Source organism: Aotus nancymaae, unplaced genomic scaffold (genome assembly GCF_030222135.1).
Source record: "Aotus nancymaae isolate 86718 unplaced genomic scaffold, 86718_ANA_hifiasm-v0.15.2.pri h1tg000025l, whole genome shotgun sequence".
In the NCBI taxonomy this organism is placed as follows: domain Eukaryota; kingdom Metazoa; phylum Chordata; class Mammalia; order Primates; family Aotidae; genus Aotus; species Aotus nancymaae.
In genome coordinates this window covers 28,967,328-28,990,360 of record NW_026988438.1, presented here as the reverse complement: position 1 = coordinate 28,990,360, position 23,033 = coordinate 28,967,328, and the positions used below count along the sequence as shown (strand labels likewise).

Sequence of the window (23,033 nt, the reverse complement as noted above, 5' to 3'; positions counted from 1 at the left end):
TTAGTCTTCCCTTCTGGTTTATGCAGCCTCAAGGTCTGCCAAATGAGAGAAATTAGGGTCTTCTCAGATCTTTCTTGGGCATGAACACAGCTCTGCATATGTGCACAGCCAGCCTTATAGATCCACATGAATATGTCAGAGATTTTCCAAGTTCACTATTAGCTAGCTTGTTTGCTTATTTATTTATTTATTTATTTATTTTGTCCCAGTTGGTATCACCAACTCACGGAACTGTAATGTTAAACAATTGTCATTAATTGTTTTAAACAGACACCCTGCTGGTATGGCTTTCCTTACTTAGGAAGCTATGGATTAGGTCAAATAAAGACAGGCTTACTAAATGGGCTTTGACAGAGAGCTGCCAGATAGGCCTAATAGTGATAATTCTCCAGAAATGGGACATTTTTTTGCAAGTTCCATACCCTTTCTGCTTCCTGTAACTGATAGGATGCTGTTTTTCATAACTGTCATTATTCCAAGGCTGATTTTTTTTTAAGGCTAATGAAGAGCTGGGGAGAGGGTAATAGAAATAGGGTAAGTTAAAGTGCCATGAAGTTCACTGTTTTTATTGATATTCAACTATTTCTTTCTTGTATAAATACTCCTCAGATTATTGAAAGCCTTTGGTTAATTTTTAGGGTTTGGAAAAAGTTGATTTTGACAGATTTTGCCAGTGTTCTTGTTGTTTTTATGGAGGGATGGGGTTTTGGAGGTTCTCTTCCCATGACTTCAGAATTACTTCTTTCTCTTTATCTTTTTAATGAAATCAATTTGCTTATTGTGGTTTCTGTGGGATTTTTGTAAACAAAAATATATGTGTTCATTCTACCATTTTAGTTAGAGTCTATATTTACTCTGTTAGTCAGTAACAACAAATTTCAATTTTTCTACTAGTAGAATATCAGGTAGGAAGACAAACCAGAAAGAAAGACAATCTTGTTTAAGGCCATTTTTCCTTTAAATTCCCATATGATTGGCAGTTTGTTTTGTTTCCATCTAAAGTCAGATCCAATGGCTATGTGTATATTTATGTTAAAAACCAACAGTGCTCTGGGCCTTTCTGAATTTGCAGGGTGGCTTCTCGGCAATGCAGATCTCATTTTGAACTCTTTTTGCTCTCTGCACAGCATAATGACATTGCTACATTTGTGTCATTCTTATTTGCCAGTGCACATGTAGAGGGAGGGAAGTTCTTTACGGAAATATTCCATATGCCCTGTGAAGTAGCTTAAGCAGTTAGGATTAGACACATTTTTCAGATGCTAAACTCTGGCTCAGGAGTAAAGTGACTTGCCACGAACAACCAGTTGGTATGCACCAAGGTTGGGAGTTGAATCCAGGTCAGTTATATCAAAGTTTAGGAACTCCTTCCCTATACCACACAAAGTTCTTTACCCCAGATATTATGAAGTTTTAGATTGTCATTTAGTCCAAACCATCCAATGCTTAAAATATCTATACAATATCTAATACCTTCTTGTGCATCTAGAGTAAGGGCAGGTGAAGAAGTAACTTCATAAATGCCTTCCAATAAAATTATGCTTTGCAGGGGAGGGCTACATCTAGTTTCTTTTGCTTTTGGTGAGATTATGGGGATGAAAATGAGGGTGAGACTCAACTTTATCTCAATAACTTATTTAAAAAATTATTCATACAGAGTTTCAGATTTACACTTATTCTAGCAATTGAACAAACACAAATATTTATTGAGTACCCATTATGTGTCCAGGGCTGGAAGTAAGACAGAAAAAGCCTCAACAAAAGGAAGATATGAGAGACACTTAATAGGTATATATACTTCATGAATACAGTAATTTTCTCCTGTTTTATTTAATACCGTATACCCAGATCCTTAGAACATTTCCTGGTACATACAGATGCTCAATGAATATTGTGGAATTAATTAATTAACTGAGATAATGTCACATGTTTTTAAATCTTATTAAAAACAAAACAAGTTAGTAGACCGTAGAGTGTCATGGCACAGGGAGCTGCATTATCGTGGGTGACTAGGAAGGGTTCTGAGGAGAGAGCATTGAACACCACTGTCATCTGGTTTGAGAACAGTCATTGATGATTATTTTTGAAATATGCTTCAGAAACAACCACTGAGAAAACTCCTGATTCGGGGGCCCCATTTATATTTTTGATCACAAGGAACCTTAGAATGTTCTTTGTTGCACACTGAAGTGTGGCAGGAATGAACACCACACTTCACCGAGGGGCCGTTGTTAATGTTCTCCATCACCATCAGCCAAGGGACTAATTTATTTTTAAGCTATTGAGAATGTAGCCTTGAAAAATGTAATTTAGTTTCAGTTTAATTTTATAGTAATTTTCTTAAAAAGAATGATGGTGACTTCTAGAAAGTATATAGTAATTAGCAAAATTCTAAAAGTTATGTAATCCAGAACTTAACCCTTAGAAACAAGGGTGAAATAGGTTTACTGAATACATACTGTAGGTATGTTCCCATTTATTCTTTGGACATGGATATATGACTGACTAGTGAAAAATCAAAGATTTGACATGTATGCTTTAACAGAAAAAACATGAAGCTGGGATCAGGTCATAAGTATCGTGTGACCTCTGGTTTAAGTTATTTGAGGCCCTCGTACCTCAATGTTTCCATCTTTATGATGGGCATAATAAAATCTACCCAGCTTGGCAGTTGTAAGTATTATAGACAATGTGTTCTGAATAGAATGAACAATAATGGCAAGCAGTAAATGGCAGCTATTAGTACTATGGATGCATCTTGAAGTCATTTGCAAATTCTCATGCAGTTTCTGTGGACAAAGATGTGAAGATGTGAGTGATTATCAATGTATAGTCCTTAGTACTCTCTTAAGCGAAATAAGACAGTAAGTGATTTTTAAAAATGGAGATCCTTTGAGTCTTATAAACAATGGTTGTGTAATTACATAGACTTTCATTCTTAGATATGACCAAGACCATTGCTAGTAACATACTAAGTTACTAATTAAAGGCTAATACAAGCAGTGTGTTAGAGTTTACTGAGAATTCGAATTCAGCATTCTGTTAAAAGGCCTGGCTGCTATGCAATGCTTTGACAATGTTGCAAGGTTCCTACTGTACATGCAAAAATATAAATTATTGGAATTCTTACAGTTTTCAAGAATTATGATTTGTTAGAAATATATTAATAACATCTTAAATTGACCATGGTTTTTAATCATGCCTCTTTTTGATTAATTTAAATGTAAATTATCGCTAATTTATCTCTCTAAAAAATTGCTGTATTTATGGTTATTCCATCAGGACCTAGCAGTGAGTATATGTATATTGGGTCCTACTGATATCAATAGTGAGATTTTTAAATGTGCAGGTGTTAGAGTTTTGTTCTGAATCATCCCTACCACCTGTCTTAGGTTGGATTCCCCAGAAATGGACTTCAGGGAGAATTTGTGTTAAAGTGATATATTAAGATGTGTTCTGAGGAAGAACAGTAGGGGAGTGGGACCCTGAGGAGAAGGAGGTAATCGTCTCATCAACACATCCCTTCACCCACTGACAAAGTCCATTTTTTTCATCATCTCACTGATTCCACAGGCACAATGTTATTTCAGCTTTAGAAATAGTATCTTAGATCACACGGTAAGTTCCCCAGATAGCTTAAAGAGTAATTTTCAATGGCCTTTTTCTGATTTCCTCTGTGGACAAAGCAGGTAGCAGCATAAGGATTACGTGAATGAGGCATGTGAATGAGACAACAAGAAACAAGACCAAAAAGGTTTCTAAATTTCATTTTTAGTAGCATAAAAACATTAGATTGTCATTCAAAAAACTGTCAGATTCCCAAACCTCTCTTGCTTGCTTTTTGCCTTCTTGGTGGTTTTTGGGAATGGTGTGGTTGTCCTGGTCATATTCCAATCTAGACAATTATATCTTCTCTTCTGCAAATTCCCTGTTGCTTATATTCCAAGAAACAGTCTTCTTTTCTTTATGACAAACTGCTCCTAGGTACCACCGCATGGTGGTAAACAGCTAGAGGGAGCTACCCCAGAGATGGCTGCACATCAGTGGTAGGTGAGCTCATCCCAGTGTAATTTATCTATCAATTTGTTCAGTTTTTGAAGTATTTGGCATCTTTCAGGAAGAAAAGCCTAGAGAAGAGAAGATCCTATTATTTCTTCTATAACCTCAGTAGGTTTGAGGCACTGTTCTAATTAGAATGAAGATAACAATTTTAAAAATGATAGATATTTGCAAAGGGATGATTAATATAAATGGATTTCTCAATAGCAAGTATTTCACTGATAACCTATTAAAGAATAAGTGCTACATTTTAGATTGCCAAAGATATCATATCTCTATGTAGTATTAAGCATTTCTGAGGTAGGCAAAAGAGTCATTGAAATAATAATCAAATCTCCCCAACAGTTTAATTAAAAGAAATTATGAATCAGTATAAAATCAAAACCATTTTGCTTTGTTTAAAAAGAAAAAAACTTTATTGTGATAAGAGTTCAGACAAAATTATTTCAGAGAAAATACATCTTGGTTAGTCTCTTCCATTAACAGCAGCTCTTTAGAGATGCCTTTTACCTTCTAAATGATTTAATGCTCCATCTTTTAAAGAAAAAACCCACCATACTCTTGTCGTTTTCTAGTTTATATTTGTGCTCCCTCCCACCCCTACAGTACTTTAAGGACACTACTCTACCTAAAATGAGTCAGTGGATTTGGTTGAAATTGAAGATAATAAAGTTAAAATGAAAATGAAGATAAAATATTTGAAGAATATTTAAATTTCAGAAGAAAACATTTGACTTATTAAGAAGAAAGTTACTTATATTTACTTCTAACACTACAAATAACTGCAGGAAAAGAAAATAAAGTCCCTTTTCTCTTTGTAGTAAAGAGGATGGTGGGGAATGAATTCTAGAAGCACACATATTTATTGTCACTAGAGAAACTGTTGATGCCATCAGAGCATTTCTAGTAGTTGTGGCTTCCATGGAATCCTAAAGAAGCTGAGAGATAACAGAAGCCCATCTGGTTCACAGACTTAGTGGAAACCTTAAGGCCCTCTTGGTGCCCACCATTGTGATAGGAGCAAAGATTATGACATAAGTCACCAGATCAAAGGTGTGTGTGACCATTTCTCCAAACTTAAGATCATCCTTTGCACTTCATGTATGTCTTCCCCAGTCACCACCCAATCTGTGCCCCCTCGCATCTCCCTAAACAATACAACCAATACCCCATAACAAATGATTAGGTTTGTTCATGGGAAAATCCAAAAGGAGCAAGTTCACATTGGTCTTTGGGAGGTTCCTCCCCTGTCCTTTCCTGCAGACACACAACACTACTAGTTAGACTGTTGAAGAAGAGGCATCTGGCTGTTGCCAATTCTTGGCACCCAAGTTTCATGAATCTTTTGGTCAAGAAAGAAAATGTTTCTCTCCTGATCCAAAGCCTAATCCCAAGACAAAATGCCTCCAGGCGGCCCTTCTTCTCAGAGAAGGTAGAGATGATGTTATAAAAGGCTTTGAAGCCAAAGGGGAGTCCAGAGAGGCCAAAAAGCAGATTTCATAAACCCCCCCTCCATTAATGGGGTCACTGTGTAGAACCCCATAATTATTGTTGAGTATTACTGCTTACCAACAATTATTTTTAGCTTATGAGTGAGGAAACAGAGGATCATAAAAGCTAAGTGACCAGCTGCCCAGTGTTGGCATCAGGATGAAGCCACGGTCCCTCTGACTCCAAATGGCATGCCCTGCCCAAATTCTATGCTGCAAATATAAGTTGTAGATATCACTTTATTATAAAATATGCTTGGCTGTGCACATTGCATGTTATAAGAAGCCAAAGTGGATAAAATGTTTTATCGCATATGTCAAGAGAGAGTAGGTGACTCAAAGCATTCTAGGATTCACTGTGGAAGACCTGATTCCTCATCCCCTTACAGTGTGTCTGAGAGAGGAAATCCCTCTCTGCTCTCCTCCCTGACTCCATATTGACCTTTGTCCTTCCAGTTTCTAAAACATGCTGACATTACCTTTAATCTGCTTAGAGTAATCACAACATTTTATTAATCTTTCAAAAGCAGTTTTAGTTGCTCTTCCTTCTTTGTAAGTACAGTCAAGGTGTCCTTTCTATGTCTATTTTTAGGTGATCATATTTTCGATATTGGAAGGCATAATGACTAGGTTTCTAGACAAACTCTCATAATTTACATATGAGGAAAGAAAGGTCCATAAAGTTAGTGATTTATTCTAGGTGCCAACAATGATTGGTGACAAATCCAGACCCCACATTCTCAATGTTGAATTTTCAATTCTTACTATTTTATAATTAATTAGTTTTCTGTGTAAGATGTTCCAAACTTATTCTTTGTTTAAACCATATATGTAGAGCTAAGTTTAAAGCAGGTGGAGTTACTGTATCATAGCATTTTGATAAGAATAATATCTGATTTATCTTCAGTCTCCAAAATTTACCTCATGTATGCTGAGGAAATCAATGGTCAAGCAAGTTTGTAAAGAGTGTTAACAGCTAAAGAATTAGAATAGGCTTTTCTTAGAATGTCTTTTTTAAAAAAATTTTCTTTATGAAGTTATTTTATAAATGCTTAAAGTGATCTCATTTAAAATTGAAACACTGCATTTCAGATACAGGTACACTGAATGTTAGTAAGAAGGGTTTTTATTTACAGACATTTGGTGATAATAAAAATCTTCAGTAAACTTTGTTAAGACTTTAAAAAAAAATTCTGTGACTAACTCTGTGATTTTTCCAGTGTTAAAAGGAGCCCAAGTTGATTCTAAAATCAAAGAACAGACAGAAGTTCAAGTGGGTTGCAAACTTGGCAAAAACATGTTTTACCAAGAAAAAAGGAAAACGAATCCCATCTACAAATCTGTGCCTGTGTATATGCATCTTTGGGCTTTCTTTTTGTAAAAGCAAAGTTCTTTAAAAAAGAATCATTATATCACATAATGTAATGAATATACTTTGTGTGACTAAAGATATTAAAATTGCTTGTTTAAAATTAGGCCAACTGCATAACTCCTTTTGAAAGGTTCATTAGAAATAAGTCACCTAGTGACCATAATAATGCTTTAACTTTGGGTGTGTAACCTTGTGTTCTAAGATGTGTCAGTGGCAACTTTTAAAATTATCAAAATTAATCTGGTGCTACTTAGAAGTTTTTCCACTGTTTTTCTGTTTTCATTTTACTATTTCCTTTCTGTATTATGCTTCTCTTTGCTGTCATGAATATCACAAAGTTGGATACAACTACTTAATTTAATATTTTTCCTGTAGTCGTTATTCAGAATTTCTCCTGAATAGTTTTTAACATTTGAATCAAAGCAGTTTTTGACGTCAGGGAAACCATGTGGTAAAGGAGGGGTCAGTGCTTTTGAATCCCCAGACAAAGGGACTCAGTTTTACATGTGCCCCAAAACTCTTGTCGTGGCAGTTTCATCTTTGTAAGGGCTACTACACATGCTCAGAGTTCATTCTCAGAACATTAGACTGTAAGCTTTGAAAGAATAGAGGCACAGTCTTATTCTCCATGTATCCTCTAATCTACCACATTGCCTAACACACAGTGAGCATCCAACAAAAAAATATTTGTGGGATAAACAAATAAATATAGCAGGCTTTCTTAGGAAAGTGGATGGTCACCCAGCTTGAAGATTATTTATTTTATTTCAATGCTCAGGCGGTATGCCTTATGAATTATGTATGTCTAAAACACATATGTTGAAGAAGGTGTTCTGGAGTCTTTTTTATTACTATCAAATAAAATCCAAAAGCACTCTCAGTGTTTTCCTTTACCATCTATTTTATCCTTAATTTGTAGTTTGTCCCCTGGAGAATCTCCTCTATGGCGGGCTGTGTCTTTCAGTGTTCCCCGTTGTCCATGCAGTGCCCAGCACAGAGCAGCCAATCAGTAAATGATTGTTACATGAATAAATGAGAATATATCAAATAATTTTATCAAAATTTGAAATGGTTTGTAATCAGTAAAAAGTAATATTGATGATGCAAACAAAAAAGAGTGACATTATGGAAGATATTATTTAGAGAATCACCAGAATGCAAGTAAAGACCAGACATGGTGGCTCATGTCTATAATCAGAGCTCTCTGGAAAGTCAAGGCAGGAGGATCACTGGAGCCCAGGAGTTCAAGGCCAGTCTGGGCAAATGGTGATACCCATCTCTACAAAAAATTAGTCCAATAGGGTGGTGCACACCTATAGTCTCAGCTACTCAGGAGGCTGAGGCAGGAGGATTGCTTGAGCCCAGGAGGTCAAGGCTGCTGCAGTGAGCTGTGATCGTGCCACTGCACTCCAGCCTGAGCAACAGAGCAAGACACTGTCTCAAAAAAAAAAAAATGCAGATGAACAGGAAAGAGATGAAAGTAACTAAACTTGGCAGAGATGGAAAGCAGTGTCCCAATCCTCTGCACGTCTTTCTTCCAAGCTTGGGTGGCTGATGTCCTTAAAAACAAAAACTTCCTTTTTATTTAAAAATGAGATTAATTGGAATTAAAATGAAAAGATACAATGTAAAGTGAATATGAAGTTAAGTTGTCTGGTTATTGTATTATGTATGAGCATCATTAGGCAGGAAAGAACATAGTCAAAACGGTTTAACTGAAGAGAGTTTTAGAAAGGGGCTATTTACTGAAGTGGGTGGGATTCAAGGAACCAACAAGAAATGTGGAAGCACCTCAAGGTTAATAAGAGCAGAAAGTCATTGTCACCCCAGGCCTAAAAAAGCTGAGGGAGCCTGCTATTGGAGCCTGTAAAAGTTGGAGTCTGAGAAGGGAGACCTCTCAAAAGGAGCTCTCACCATAAAGGACTGCAGCCATTTTCAAAAAGCACCCTGAAGGAGAAAGTGGTAAATAAATAATCCATGCTCTTTCTTCTGCCCTTCAATCTCCTACTCCTACTGGGTCTCCCATTGACTGAACACAAGATAAAGCCTGGAGCACAGGCAGGGCAGAGAATGATCTGAATAGAAGGTAACAGGACAAGGAAAGACAAATGGAGAATAGTCAACAAACAACTGGTCTCCCTGAGAATGACTTCTGACTCTGATGGAGCCAGGAGTCCTACACTGGTCCCCCAGAATGTAGCCAGGAAGAGAAGGATAAGCTTGATTCTTGATGGAAACTTTAGTTCTCCAGCTTGGTAACTACTAAACTGGAGGAACTGGGCTGCCATGTAAAAGGACTGTTTCTTCTTACTGTCTCAACATTCGATGTAATCTCCTGCCAGTCAACCAGTGAACTCAACAAGGGCAATGTTTGCTCCTAGCCAGCTTCATAACAGGAAAAAACAAAAACAGAAAACATTTGGACTAGTTATCACTAGAACTATGGTACTTGAATCAGTACAAAAATTAAAGTCTCCAAAAAAATTGGCATTGTAAAATTTGAAACCTATTTGTTGTCTCAAGTGGTCATGGGACATTGTTCATTTAGCCCTGGAAACTTCTATCCTTCTGTTTCTATAAAATATGAGTAAGCGCTAGATCTAAATTAAAATTTGTCATTGCATTCTTCCAGGACATTGCATGTACATTTGCTATTCAAAATTGGATCTGCCCTCCTTTTTATCTCAGGAATATCTAATAAGTATCTATGTAGACAAAGAAGATATGTGTGTTTAAACAATGCAGTCTTTATAGATTCATTGAAATGTTCTGTTTCAGAAACAATTAATTGGATTAAGATTCTAACTTGCTTCATGCCAAGTCCTGGCATGACCAAAACCCCTGATTACTCCATGCCATGAAGCTCCAGGCTCAATAGCCTGTTTTCCTTCCCCTGGGCAGAAACATAGCTTGTAGGGAGGGGAAATAGGAACAGTTATCACTAGGTTGTGCCCTCTGAACATATTACTCTAAACGATGTTTTTCAACAAGTTTAAGGTAGTATTTTGATATGACAGTTTTTAAGAAAATGGTATGAAAAAAGATGCCAGAGGAAGCAGTGTGAATTTTATCTTTCAAAATACAATACAATGGTCAGACCATGGGTCCAATAGAGAAGGTTTTCCTTGCTCACTCACCTCTCAGAAAACATCCTCATATTAGATGCCAGAAGATAGTGGAAGTGCCATAGTTGCCTTTTAAAGTAGAAATTTTGAAACTCGAGAATTGTGTACCTTTCAAGTTGTCATATGAAGCAACACTTCAGATAAGAAAAGCCTCAGAAAATAGAACATCCATATATTCTTCCTGAAAAAGAAATTGTCAAAGATGTACACCAGCCTACTGAATTAGGAAGTCTTGCTTAAAAGGGCAGGTAAGGCAAAGTCTAAAGTATTGTAAAATACACAAACATATCAATGTTATGAATATTCTTAGAAGAAACACACACACAAAAATTGCTAGATCTAAAATTCTAGATTATATCATAGAAAGCTGAATGACAGAAGAAAATTGTCAACATAAATAGTGATTAATTGGGGAGTCAGTTTAATTCTTGTTTAATTCTTGATGTTTGAAATATGTTTGAATTTTTGATGTTACTACTAATTAAATTTAAAAACATGGTATTTGTTATATGTGTTCTCAATTGCCAGAGGAAAAAAGGCAATCAAAGGAACTATAGTCTACTTGGCAAAAAAATAAACACTGAAAATTAATTATATTAGTAATACTACCAAATACTGAGTACTAGGCACTATGCTAAGTGTTTTACATTATCTCCCTTAATCCTCATTTAAGTCTCTGAGATAACTATTTATGATGCAGTTCAAAATCAGGTCTACCTAAATGTGAAGTTATACTGTCTTTATTAATACACCAGTAGGATGACAAACAGATTAAAACTTGTGTCCCAATTCTCATTGATTAGTATTAGCTATTTGTAAAGTTACACTAATAAAGACTCTGAGGCTGAATTTCAGCTCAGCAGAAAAGATTGTTATGGATTATTAGTGATGTCTACTTTCAGAATAAGAGGGAAGATTTGCATCAAGTATGTCGCATATTTACTCTACCAATCACAGTTATAAAAATAGATATAAAATTACAAACAATAAGACTAAATATTTAGCTTATGAAAATAGTTATAGATGTCATAAATAAACCTACAAAGAAAAAGACTCAAAGGTCATAAAGAAATTTTATCCATATTTAGAAAAAGAATCAAAGAAAAGTTAAAAGCAAAATGTACCAAAATGTATACAACATTATTAGACGGTTGACTTCAAGAAAAAAATACAAAAATTTATGAAATAAGGCCAAAGCTAAAATGAGAAGTAGAAACATAGTCTTTTTAGAGAATATAGAATTAACATAAATTGTTCAATTGATGACATTAGAAAAATAAGTTATTAGGGCCAAGCGCAGTGGCGCATGCCTGTAATCCCAGCACTTTGGGAGGCCAAGGCTGGCAGATCACAAGGTCAGGAGTTTGAGACCAGCCTGGCCAACATGGTGAAACCCGATCTCTCCCAAAAATACAAAAATTAGCTGGGCTTTGTAGCTTGCCCATGTAGTCCCAGCTACTCAGGAAGCTGAGGCAGAGGTTGAAGTGAGCCAAGATTGCACCACTGCACTCCAGTCTGGCAACAGAGCAAGACTCTGTCTCGAAAAAAAAAAAAAGTTACTAACTCAAGAAGTAGGAATCTCAAAATATCAATAACTATTGAAGAAATTAAAAGTTTTCAAAGAGTTTCATCGTTTAAGGTATACCATTGTCAGCAGTTTTATGGCTAAACTCTTTTAATGTTATAAGAAAATGATACTACCTAAACCTTCCAAGCTGCTGAAGAGCATAGATAAAAAGAGAAACCTGTCAATTGTTTTTTACGGAAGTGGCACATTATGCTACCAAAATCTGGGGGGGGGAAGCATGTGCTCACAAACACACATGCATATGTGCACACACAGACACACAAGTCATAATTTTTAATAAGAAAAGTTCATTATATGAGAACAAGATAAAAAAATTTTATTCTGATTATTATTTTACAACACACACACATGTAAATGTGCACAAACAAAATGACCTAAATTGAAATACATAGAAATATTTTAGTCATTTTCCTACACGGTTAGGTTATAATGATCTTTGTTTTTACTTATGATTTTTTGTTTTTCCAAATTTTCTTTACTGCCTTGTGTTCTATAATACTGAAAAACTTATCCCAGGATAAGTTAATTTTGAAGAAGCAGATTTTTTTCTTTTAAATAATGAAGGAAGGTTATTTTGACTGAAGAACAAAGGAGAAACTGCTAGACCTGGAGCAATGGAAGAAAAGAAAGAAGGGAGGAAGGGAGGAAGGGAAGAATTCCTAGGTTGTAAGACCTTAAAACAAAAACATCAGGAGGGAGCTAATGGAAGTTATTAAAATGTTATATAAAAATTTTGATAGGATAGAGACTCTTCTGCCCAAGACTTTTGGCATAGAAAAATAATTAACTTATTAGGCGGGGTGTGGTGGCTCATGCCTATAATCACAACACTTTGGGAGGCCAAGGTAGGTGGATCATGACGTCAGGAGATCGAGACCATCCTGGCCAACAAGGTGAAACCCCATCTCTACTTACAATACAAAAATTAGCTGGGTATGGTAGTGTGCACCTGTAGCCCCAGCTACTCAGTAGGCTGAGGCAAGAAAATCATTTGAACCCAGGAGGTGGAGGTTGCAGTGAGCCAAGATTGTGCCACTGCACTCCAACCTGGTGACAGAGCAAGACTCCGTCTCAAAAAGAAAAAAAAAAAAAGAAAAAGAAAAGAATTAACTTGTCTCAGGATTATTTTCCATAACTACTAATATTTTCAGTCTTACCTCAGTTTTGGGATCAGAGTCAAGATAAATAGAAGCTTCATGATGGCAGGTACCTTTGTTGACGCTGGCCAACGAGTATCTAGCACAGTGTAGGACCCTGCTTGACCATCTATTAGGAATGAAGGTTTTCAGTAGAAGGTTCTGCTAGGCTCTATCTCTCTGGCCTATTCTCTTCAGAATATTAACAGTGACTTGTCCTACAGCAAGAATGTTTTTCAATACCATAGACAACACAAATCAATTTCAGAATGAAGATTATTCTTGGCTGGATAGAATCATGGCCCCAAACAAGCTAGATCAAATTTCACAAGGATGCAAACTAAACCATTCACTTAGGTTTCAAAACATTTATTTATTGATTTCAAAATAGAGACTGAAATCAGTTTAACCTAACACTGGGAACACAACTTCTGACTAACACAACCTTAGGCTGTGTGTGTGGGAGTGAACTAACTAGAAATAGGAAAAGAGCAGTCCTCCTCCTTTCCGTGATGGTCAGACGTGATTCCTACTACTGAAGCCCAACTGGGTGACAGGTTTTACAGCAAGCATTAAGTAAGAGCCTATTCAAAAGTACAAGACACAAACAGCCTGAAAAGCCTGCCCATGAGGGATGGTTAAAGGGTCCGGGGAGAGTTAAGCTGAGGAGAAAGGCCTGGAGAGTACAAGCGAGCTGTCTTCAGGAAAGGAGTTTGACATATTCTGCACTACTCCAAGGAGCAGAGCTAAGAACGACAAATGTAAAATGCTAAGGTAGATTTGGCCAATACAAAGATGAATTTCCCAAAAGGTACGATGTGCTCTGACCATATAGGAGGCATTCTTTGTCACCAAAAGTGAGTCAGTACTATCTAACCGACCATCTCTAAGGAATGTTCTGGAAGGGAGGTGGCACCATCCTGTCTTCCAACCTGGGGACTATAGAGAGTTTGTTCTACAAAACATTTAAAATTAATTGTGTAAAATGCCTTCAAAGGAACAACTGCTCTCTGGTAGGAACAATTCACACTACCGCCAATTGTCTTGAAGCCTAGCTGCTTCACATACTTATGCCACCTGCCCAGCTCCTAAAGGCGTTAGCGATTGCCTAATCTGTAACATCCATTCCAACTGTAGGGTAACTTGCTTGGCGACTCAGCTTCACCACAGAGCTGTCACAGAATGTTGTACCGTTGGAGGACAGAAGAGATAGGAACTTGAGGATGAAATAGGTAAAGTAGAATTGATTGATGAAGATGGTTAACTCCAAACAATCTGAGGTTGAAACATTTATGTTGCTCTACATAACTTCAGCACATTTCACACCCCACCACCTCTTTGCTTTTTCTCCCTCTTCCCATGTATGTTTCAATTTTATAGCTTCTGTGAACTGAAGACTATTTTTAACATGAACTTTCCACCTAGAATTCAGAAGCTTTTATTACCAGCCCAGCCCAGAAAAGCAGGTTGACTTTTCTTACTAATTTTAGCCATTGCAAAGGTCCTTGGGCAGGGACCGGATTCTTCTGCTCTGTGGTTGGTGTAATGCTGCCATCTGGCGATTATTCTAACAAAGTGCCTGAGGTGTCTTGTCTCATGCCAGGCAGAAATGTTTCCAACTTACAACTCAATAGAGTAGTCCTGTCCCAAGCAGGAACCCCCTAATTGGGAGGGTAAAACCTATCTCCATGAAGACAGTTGTGTGCTGAAAAAGGTAATCTCTAATTAATATGAATCATGATTATCAACAATGATGTTCAACAATGATAAAAAGATTGAGTTGTAATAGATAATATTAGTAATGATGTCCTATAGCAAAAATTTACATATAACATTATGTAGCCTACATATTATTAGAAATATATTATTGGATATTATCCTCATCACAACCCCACAAGTAACATAATATTACCATGTTCATTCTTAACCCTATGAGGGTACAGACTCGGAGAGGGTAAGTGGCAAGCTCTAGATCACACAGCCTCTAAGTAGAAGAGTCTGAATTGGAGCCCAGTAGAGCAGACTTCAGATTTTCTAGATGTCACAGCATGGAGCCTAACTAGATTTCAACAGTGGTCAGTGTAGAGAAGTGGACCTCCTTGAGGTATGGGATAGGCAGGATGGGGGAACCAGCAGTCTAAAGAGGCATGAAAAAAATTGTGCAGAGATTGGTGGTGGTGAAGGATTCTATTTACGTAACTGGTTTGGAACAGGATTCAGCCAGCAGCAGAAAGCTTAGGTGATAAGATCTAGCTGGAGGAAAAGGACTAGTAGGTGTCAGGTTGGAAGTCAAGGCCCCACTGGAGCGGAGTAAAGAACTGTGGCTCCTTCGGCATATTGAGTGCCTAGGAAAAATGCCACTGTGGGTGATGAGATGTCTCAAGTTCCCCCAGTTTTGGCATGGCTAGCCGAAGGAACTGGGTGGGGTTGGCCAGATGTACTGGCACCATTTCCATTACTCTTGCCAGATGCCATAGTGCCTTCCCCAAAGGCAATGTATTACATATTAGGTGTGATATATTGTATTACATATTAGGTGTGAGGGTGTGGGAATGATAAACGATGCACATTTGTATTTGTCTGTTTGTTTAATAATCCATCATGGCCATCCTGAGCGAGGTAATTTCTCATCCTTTGTCTCATTTAATTTCTACAACCCTAAGGGAATATTTAGATTTTGGAAATCCTGCATTTAGATGTGCATAGTCTAGTTGTTGAAAAGGTACTCTATAAGGAGAAAGGATTTTTAGACTCTTGAAGAAACTAAACCATCAGTAACCTGGACCACATTTTGCTTGGTGAATCTCTCAAAATGATTGAGATGCATGCATTTGACTTCTAAAACAAACACAAGATAAACAAGCCTCTACTCCTGAGAGAACTGTGCCCAATTCCACCATTTGACCTCATCATCAAAGTGAGGCTTTCAATGTCTGATTTTTTACTGCTTAATTGAGTTTCAGAGATTTTTTATGTGTGTGCTTTACACAAGCACAGTTAATAAATGGCAATAGTTATATCCCAAGTACACCTCTTTTGGAGGAGAGATTACTCTTTCTACCTTTTAGGGATCCTTTGTTTGTGGTCGTTTATTTTCATCTGGGTCAGTGTATTAGGCTGTTCTCATGCTGTTATGAAAAAATACCCGACATAGGGTAATTTATAAAGCAAAGAGGTTTAAATAAGAAGACATGGACACATGGAAGGGAATAACACCCACTGGGGCCTGTCAGGGAAGGGTAGGGGTTGGGGGAGAGCAGCAGGAAAAATAGCTAATGCATGCCAGGCTTAATACCTAAGTGATGGGTGGATAGGTGGAGCAAACCACCTTGGCACATGTTTACCTATGTAATAAGCCTGAACATCCTGCACATGTACCCTGGAACTTAAAATAATTTTTAAAAAAGAGAGAAAAGAGGTTTAATTGACTCACAGTTCTGCATGGCTGGGGAGGCCTCAGGACACTTACAATCATGGGAAAAGGCAGTTCTTCATAGAGTGGCAGGAGAGAGAATGAAAGCCAGCAGGGAAAATGCCAGACGCTTGTAAAACCATCAGATCTTGTGAGAACTCACTCAATATCACAAGAACAGCATGGGGTAAACCACCCCCATAATTCAATTACCTCCCAGCAAGTCCCTCCCACAACACATGGTGATTACGAGAACTACAATTCAAGAAGAGATTTGGGTGGGGACACAGCTAAACCTTATCAGCCAGACTGGTATAAACCAGCCAGCACATGGACAAATGGGCTCTAGCATATCACTCTGTCCTAGTGTTCTAACATATAATTTCATCCATGCGTTGTAAGAGGGGGAATAGCAACCATTGCATATGAGGCTTATATTCAAGAGTAGTAACTGCTTAGAGATTTTTTGAAAAGTTGAAATAATAATAATGATGTACAGAGAGTCCTTCACAGTTTGTGGTATAAATCTTGCGTCGAAACATATAGAAACAGCAAGAGGCTCCAAAGTCTGTCTTGTCCATCTTTCACCAAGGCTCAGCTTCTTCTGCTGAATATCTTTGGTTCCCCTAATGCCTGTATAGTCTGGGGGTGGGAGTGAGGAGTGGAAGATAGTCCTGTCTCACACTCTCCTATCTGCATACTTTGTCTACTGCAGAGGGGCTCTGGAGTACTAACAGGCTGTGGGCCCAGAAGCACATAATGGGAGCTTGGAACAAGAGGTTTGTGTGGAAAATCCTTGAGGATGGGCTGTCCACTCAACAGGTTATTAAGCAGAAAGGCTCTCACCAAAGTGGGCAGGGCCATTTGCATAGTACTAAAAAAAACATTTAAAGTTCTGCATTGAGCTTTTGAAAGATTCCTATGAGAATCATCATGAATTTTTATACCCACAGTTGATGTAAGGAGGAAAATGGGTGGTATTTTTGCTAAGCCTAAAGGAAACCGAAAGGTTTTAATATTGAATGAACTATTATTATAAAAGCAGTGAAGTCTTAAATATCACACTAGTAAATTTCTCATAATAAATATACAGTGAGTATATGCTATTTCCTCTGACAACAGTAGACCGCTGTTCTGTTACTCAGGTTAAAGGCTCCATAAAAGTCACTCATCATAGTTAAAGGAAAATCTCTCAGGCAGCTCTTTGTCTATAAACTACTTAGTTTTATAATAACAGGTGTTTATGTTTGTACACTCTTCTAGGTCTTTGTTATAAATCCCACACAACATTGTTAACTTTTTTGTTCAGTCAATTGTCTTCTTTAAAGATGTAGATAATAAATAAATAAAATAGTCAATGCTTACCCACATGATTTTTCTTTCAATACCCTAAAGACAGGTGAGTAACCTGTCTTCTTACTTGGACTATTTCCAAGGAGAAATCTGCCATCCTTATCTTTGTTAACTCTATATGTAATGTTCTTTTTTCTTTGGATGATTTTAAGGGTTTTTTTTTTTAAGTCATTAGTGTTGGGTAATTTCCTTTTTTTTTTTGAAACGGAGTCTTCTTCTGGCACCCAGGCTGGAGTGCAGTGATGTGATCTCAGCTTACTGCAACCTCTACCTCCTAGGTTCGAGCAATTCTCTTGCCACACTACCTTCAGCTAATTTTTGTATTTTTAGTACAGATGGGATTTCACCATGTTGACCAGACTGGTCTTGAACTCCTGACCTCAGGTAATCCACCTGCCTCGGCCTTCCAAAGTGCTAAGATTACAGGTGTGGGCCACCATGCCTGGCTGGTAATTTGATTTTCATGTGCCTTGGTGTTGTTTCCTTCATGTTTCTTGTGCTTGGAATTTGTCAGACTTTGTGAAACAAACTTTTCTTTGAAACATTTCTTCGAAGGTTCCTTCACCTCTTTGGGGTTTTTCAGTTACTTATACCTGAGACTACTCGGAGTTGTCTCATTGCTTGCTGATTGTATTCTCATTTTTAAAATTATTTTCTTTTTTAAAACTCTCTGTGTTTCATTTGGAATAGCTTCTTATGACAATGCCTTCATCTTACTAATCTTTTCTTCTTCAGTGTCTAATCTGCTGTATACTGCCAACATAAATTTTACTGGAGATATTGTTGTTTTCATCTCTAGAAGTTCAATTTGGGTCTTTTTAATATCTTGCATATCTTCACTTAACATAGTTCATCTTTCCTCTAGCTTCTTGGACATATGGAATATAGTCTTAATAAGTGTTTTAATGCTCTTTCTCAGTTGATAATTCGAACATCTGAATTAGTTGTAGGGTGTTTTCAATTGATTGATTTTTCTCCTCATAATGGATCATATGTTCCTGCTTCTTTGCACACCAGATATCTTTTTAATATATACCAAACATTTGGATTTTATCATGTAGGTTGTAGATAATACTATATTCCCATAAATATTCTTTCGCTTATGTCTTGGACACAATTAAGTTACTTGGAAACAGTTTGATTCTTTCAGGTCTTTCTTTTAAGGCTCATTAGGTGGGACCAAAGCAGTGGTCATTCTAAGGCTAATTATTTCTTACTCCTAAAGCAAGACACTTCTAAGTATTCTACTGCTCAATGTCCTGTGAAATAGCAGGTTTTGCATCTGGCTGGTAGGCGCATTCCCTATTTCAGCCTCTGGATGAGTACTGGGCAGTTTCCTCTGATTCTTTCTGATGGTTCTCTTCCCAGCTTTTGGTGGTTTCTCACATGCATGAGCTCATCAGTACTCCGCTGAATACTCAAGAGAGACGCTCTAGAGTTCTCTCTGTGTGCAGCTCCTTCCTCTCCTCTATCTGCCCTTTGAATTCTAGCTGGCTCATTCTTTTTGGACTCCTAGCTCTGTTTCCTCAGCTTCAAGTGTCTGCCAGGCTCCGCCTGGGTTCCTCCTTCTCATGCCAAGACCTGTAAACTCTCTCAAAGCAGTAAGCTGGGTTCCATCACTTGCTCCTATTTCTCAAGGATTGCTGTCTGTAACTGTCTGATCTCCACTGTCTTGAAAACCACTTTTTTTTTTCCACATGTTTTGTGTAGTTTTTCAGTTGGTTCAGGTAGGAGGAAAAATCTAGTCCCTATTACTACAGGTTTTGAAAAGCAGTAGCCTCATTTAGGTCTATGACTTGCAAATATTTTCTATTTTTTTACCCTTAATTATGTAACAAGAAGCAAAGACATGCATTCTCAAAATTTTGCTCAAAGCATCTTAATCTCTTTAGGATTCAGCTATTTAAAAATGTATGCCCTCTGATTTTTAGCTTTGAGCTATGTTTGAAGCTGAATTAAAGAATATGGGTTTTATAATGCTTACTTCTACTAAGTTGAGCCATTACTTTCTCTTTACTTTGGCCTCAGGATGAGGTAGCTGGGGTTTGGGCTGGGTCAGCCACCTCTGGGACTGTCTTTACTTGCTGTCTTTGCTCAGACACATGGACTGCTAAAGCTCTCGGGGATTGCTCTTTACAGGGAAAAGAGTGATTCTGCTCTTGTGAGTGGAACTGTCCTTCAAGGTTGGGTCCAGCAGAGATCTAAGCAGAAGCTGGAATCATTTTCCTCCCTTGAACCCTTCTTCAGCAGCTGTTCAAGGAAAGGAAAATCCCCTATTTTTCATTTAGGTACCAAATACTCAAGGATTATATCTGTGGACAATCAGCTTTTTCCTTTTAATTCACTTCCCAGACACATACCCAATCTTCTCCCAGGACAGACAAGGCTCCTCCCTCTCCTCCTTGTATTCTAAGGAGGCCATGTTGCAAGCCCCCTTCTCCTGAGAGACTTCCTATTCGAGCCTATACTGTGGTATAACTGAAAGTTACTGTATCCCCCACAATATATAACTTAATATTTATGTAAGAATCTACAAATAGATTTAGGATTTCATGGGTGCTCCTGTTTACAAAGTCATGGCCTGCCAACACGTGACTTTGCTCTTTCTCTGAATGTTCCAGCCACTCGTGGTGACAAGAGCAGTAGTCCAAAACATGAGCACAAATGTGTAGTCATAGAAATAGTCCAGCTGAAGCTAGCAAAGGGTCCTTATCCAAACTTTAGTAAAAAGAACAAGAATATATATCTACATACACACACACGCACACAAATATATAAAACATGGTCTTTTATTATTTTATTAGTGTGGCATTTAAGGCATATGTGTTTCCTTCTGGATTTGCTTTTCCTTAGTAAAGATTCATCTCACAACCATATTGTTATTAGTTTTGAGACACATTCATTTCTCTTCCTTTGTTTCATGTTTTATTCTTTGTATCAGGAAACCAGTGATGCAGTTTTACATAAACTCTCTAACAATTGAGAAAAAAAAAGTCCTTGGAATTCCCTCATTTGTCTTCCTTCCACACAGTGGGAATTTCTGCAGGATCCATGGTGTGCCAGGCACCTACAGGGGTTGATCGCAGTCCTGCTGGCTGCATGTTTTCCCTTTAATAACCTCCAGACTGCTTTCCTTCTGCAGGTGCCAGGGTGGACAGAGCAAATAGCTGCCAGTCTGACAGCAGTGGGTTCCTGGAGGAGCCGCTGGAACCACTGCCCTTCCAGGTAGGAGGGTTTGGAACAGGGCCCTATGCTCATCCCTCACATCCCACTTCAGCCTTATCAACCAGGCTGCCACCCAAACCTCACTCACAGCTAACTCAGAAGGAGGGATGTTTTTAAAGTACCCACCAAAACTGGGAAGGCTGAGAAGGCACAAGCCACCTGCATCCAAGGTGGAGGGGATGATGGAGTCTGAAGACAAGGTGTCACAAAGTATGGCCTTCCTTTCCTTTTGATTTTTCTAAGCAATGAAGCTGAGCCTCCTAGAGAGGAGGACCTAGTTAAAGTGGTAAACAGATGCAAAACCTTATGGTGTAACCCTTATCTCCTAATGCCTAAGTCAATGGTAATGACAAGAAGAAAATCTCACCTTAAACTTATTGCCTCCTCCACTTCCTGACCTGTTTCCCTTTGTCCTGGTTTCCCCTACAGATGCCTTCCTTGCCAAGCAGCCAGAGTCATGCTGAGAATGGAGGTAGAAAGCCAAAAGATCAGAGCCATAGCTTAGTATCATCCCAAGACTGTCAGCTAGAGTCAGATGGGCCAGATTCCAAGAGTATAGTGAGCACATCTTTTTCAAGCCAATATGCGAATGCCTTAGAAGAAAAGGTCTCAGCATCTGTGGTGGAGGAAGAGTCTCTGCTTGAGGACATGGAGGGGCCACCAGAGCTGTGTATCCCACACATGGCCTGTGCCAAGACCACCACAAGGGGAGAACACCCAAGGAAAGACAGCCATCTGCGGCAGCTTCTGCCAATGCCCCACACTGAATATGAGGTCACTGGATCTACAGTCACTTCCAAATATGATCGTCCTCTGGGGTTTATGGTAACCCACATCACAGAAATGCAGGACAGTTTTCTGAAGACTGAGGGAGCTGGTGAAGTGCAAAGCCACCAGTATGAGTTTCAAAGATCACCTGGAAATGATCGCACTCAAGACAAGTTCCTTCATGTTGACTCTCAGGCCCCAAGAGAAGATGAAAGCAGTGGACTCTGTCCCGATACCAACCACAGCTTACTGGCACCAGAAAGCTCATCACAGTGTGTCTCCAAGCACAGTGAAATCGCACCTTATGCAATTGACTTTGCTCAAACATCTGAAAAGCCCATTCCCCACCTCCATAAACTTCCTGGAGATCCTGCCCAGGTGAAGTCAAGATCTAGTACTTTGGGTCAGATACTCCCTAGAACAGAGGCTGAGATGGAAAACTTTCCTGTAAATACTGGCAGCTCCAGGTCTGTGACAGCCCAGATGTCCTCCAACCTGGTGTCAGCTGCTCAGAGTGCTGTGTCCCTGGGGACTGGTCCCAGAGGAACATCTTTAGAAAGTACTGTGTGTGACCCTGTTACCACGACAGAACCAAGACTGGGGACAGAAGCAAGATGGTTCAATGCTGCTTCCATTCAGACCTCTGTATGTGAGCCCAGGCCCTGGCATTTCTGTTCTGCTCCAAGCAACAAAGCCTTGATACGTGGGCACCAGCCCCTCACCAAATCCATCTCTCTAGACTCAGGTTTCCCTAGTATCTGCCCAGGGGGCACCTGCCATGCTAAACCTGTCCACTGCTGCATCTGCTGTCATCACCACCCCCACTGCCACGGGGAGAGGCAAAGCCCTGGCCCTGCACCCTCAGTCTGTAGGCGCTGCCTGTGCTCACTTACTGGTCACCGGGAAGCCCAGTTCATGACGACTTTGAAAGCCCTTCAGGATACTACAGTGAGGGAGCTATGTTCTGTAAGTGTTCACCCCTGCAAAGATGGAAAGGCAGATGCACCCGTGATAAACACCTCAGGGATAGTGTTCAGACTTCCTTGCTGAATGCAAGATCTCAAGGGAAACCTTTCTATTTTAAATCATGAATAACATTTGTAGAGTGCTTTATTGTTTATGATATAGTATCACACATTTCTTCTTGATACTTCCAATAGATCACCTTTAGAAATAAAAAAAGCAAATTTTATTATTAATTTTCATTTTACAGAAGGGAAAACTAAGGGGTAGAACCATACATTCATTAGTCTAAGATTATAAGCATTAATACATCTGTAACTCATCTCCAGTTCAGTCTAGCTGAGAAGTTCTGTGTCTTAAATTCATTTAGCTGTATGATCTTGCACAAGCCATTTAATCTTATTGTGAAATAGGGAGACTGTTCATGCCACTGACACAGGATTGCTATAGGATTAAATAAGATGAACCCTGTAAAGCACTCAGCCCAGCATGTGGCGCATGGAAAGCTCTAGGTAATATTAATTGTGTGGGTGTGTTACTCT

General features: G+C 38.5%; 1 protein-coding gene across 6 annotated transcripts in view; it reads left to right on the top strand.

Moving 5' to 3' along the window:
* Nucleotides 1–23,033, top strand: part of ITPRID1 (ITPR interacting domain containing 1) — a 126,043-nt gene that overhangs the window by 89,897 nt on the left and 13,113 nt on the right. For all 6 annotated transcript variants that reach the window (XM_021674949.2, XM_012475146.2, XM_012475144.2 and 3 more), the window contains 2 exons: nucleotides 20,678–20,760; nucleotides 21,190–22,494. In XM_021674949.2, coding sequence (XP_021530624.2) covers nucleotides 20,678–20,760; nucleotides 21,190–22,494 — 1,388 coding nt within the window. The remainder of the gene's footprint in view (nucleotides 1–20,677; nucleotides 20,761–21,189; nucleotides 22,495–23,033) is intronic.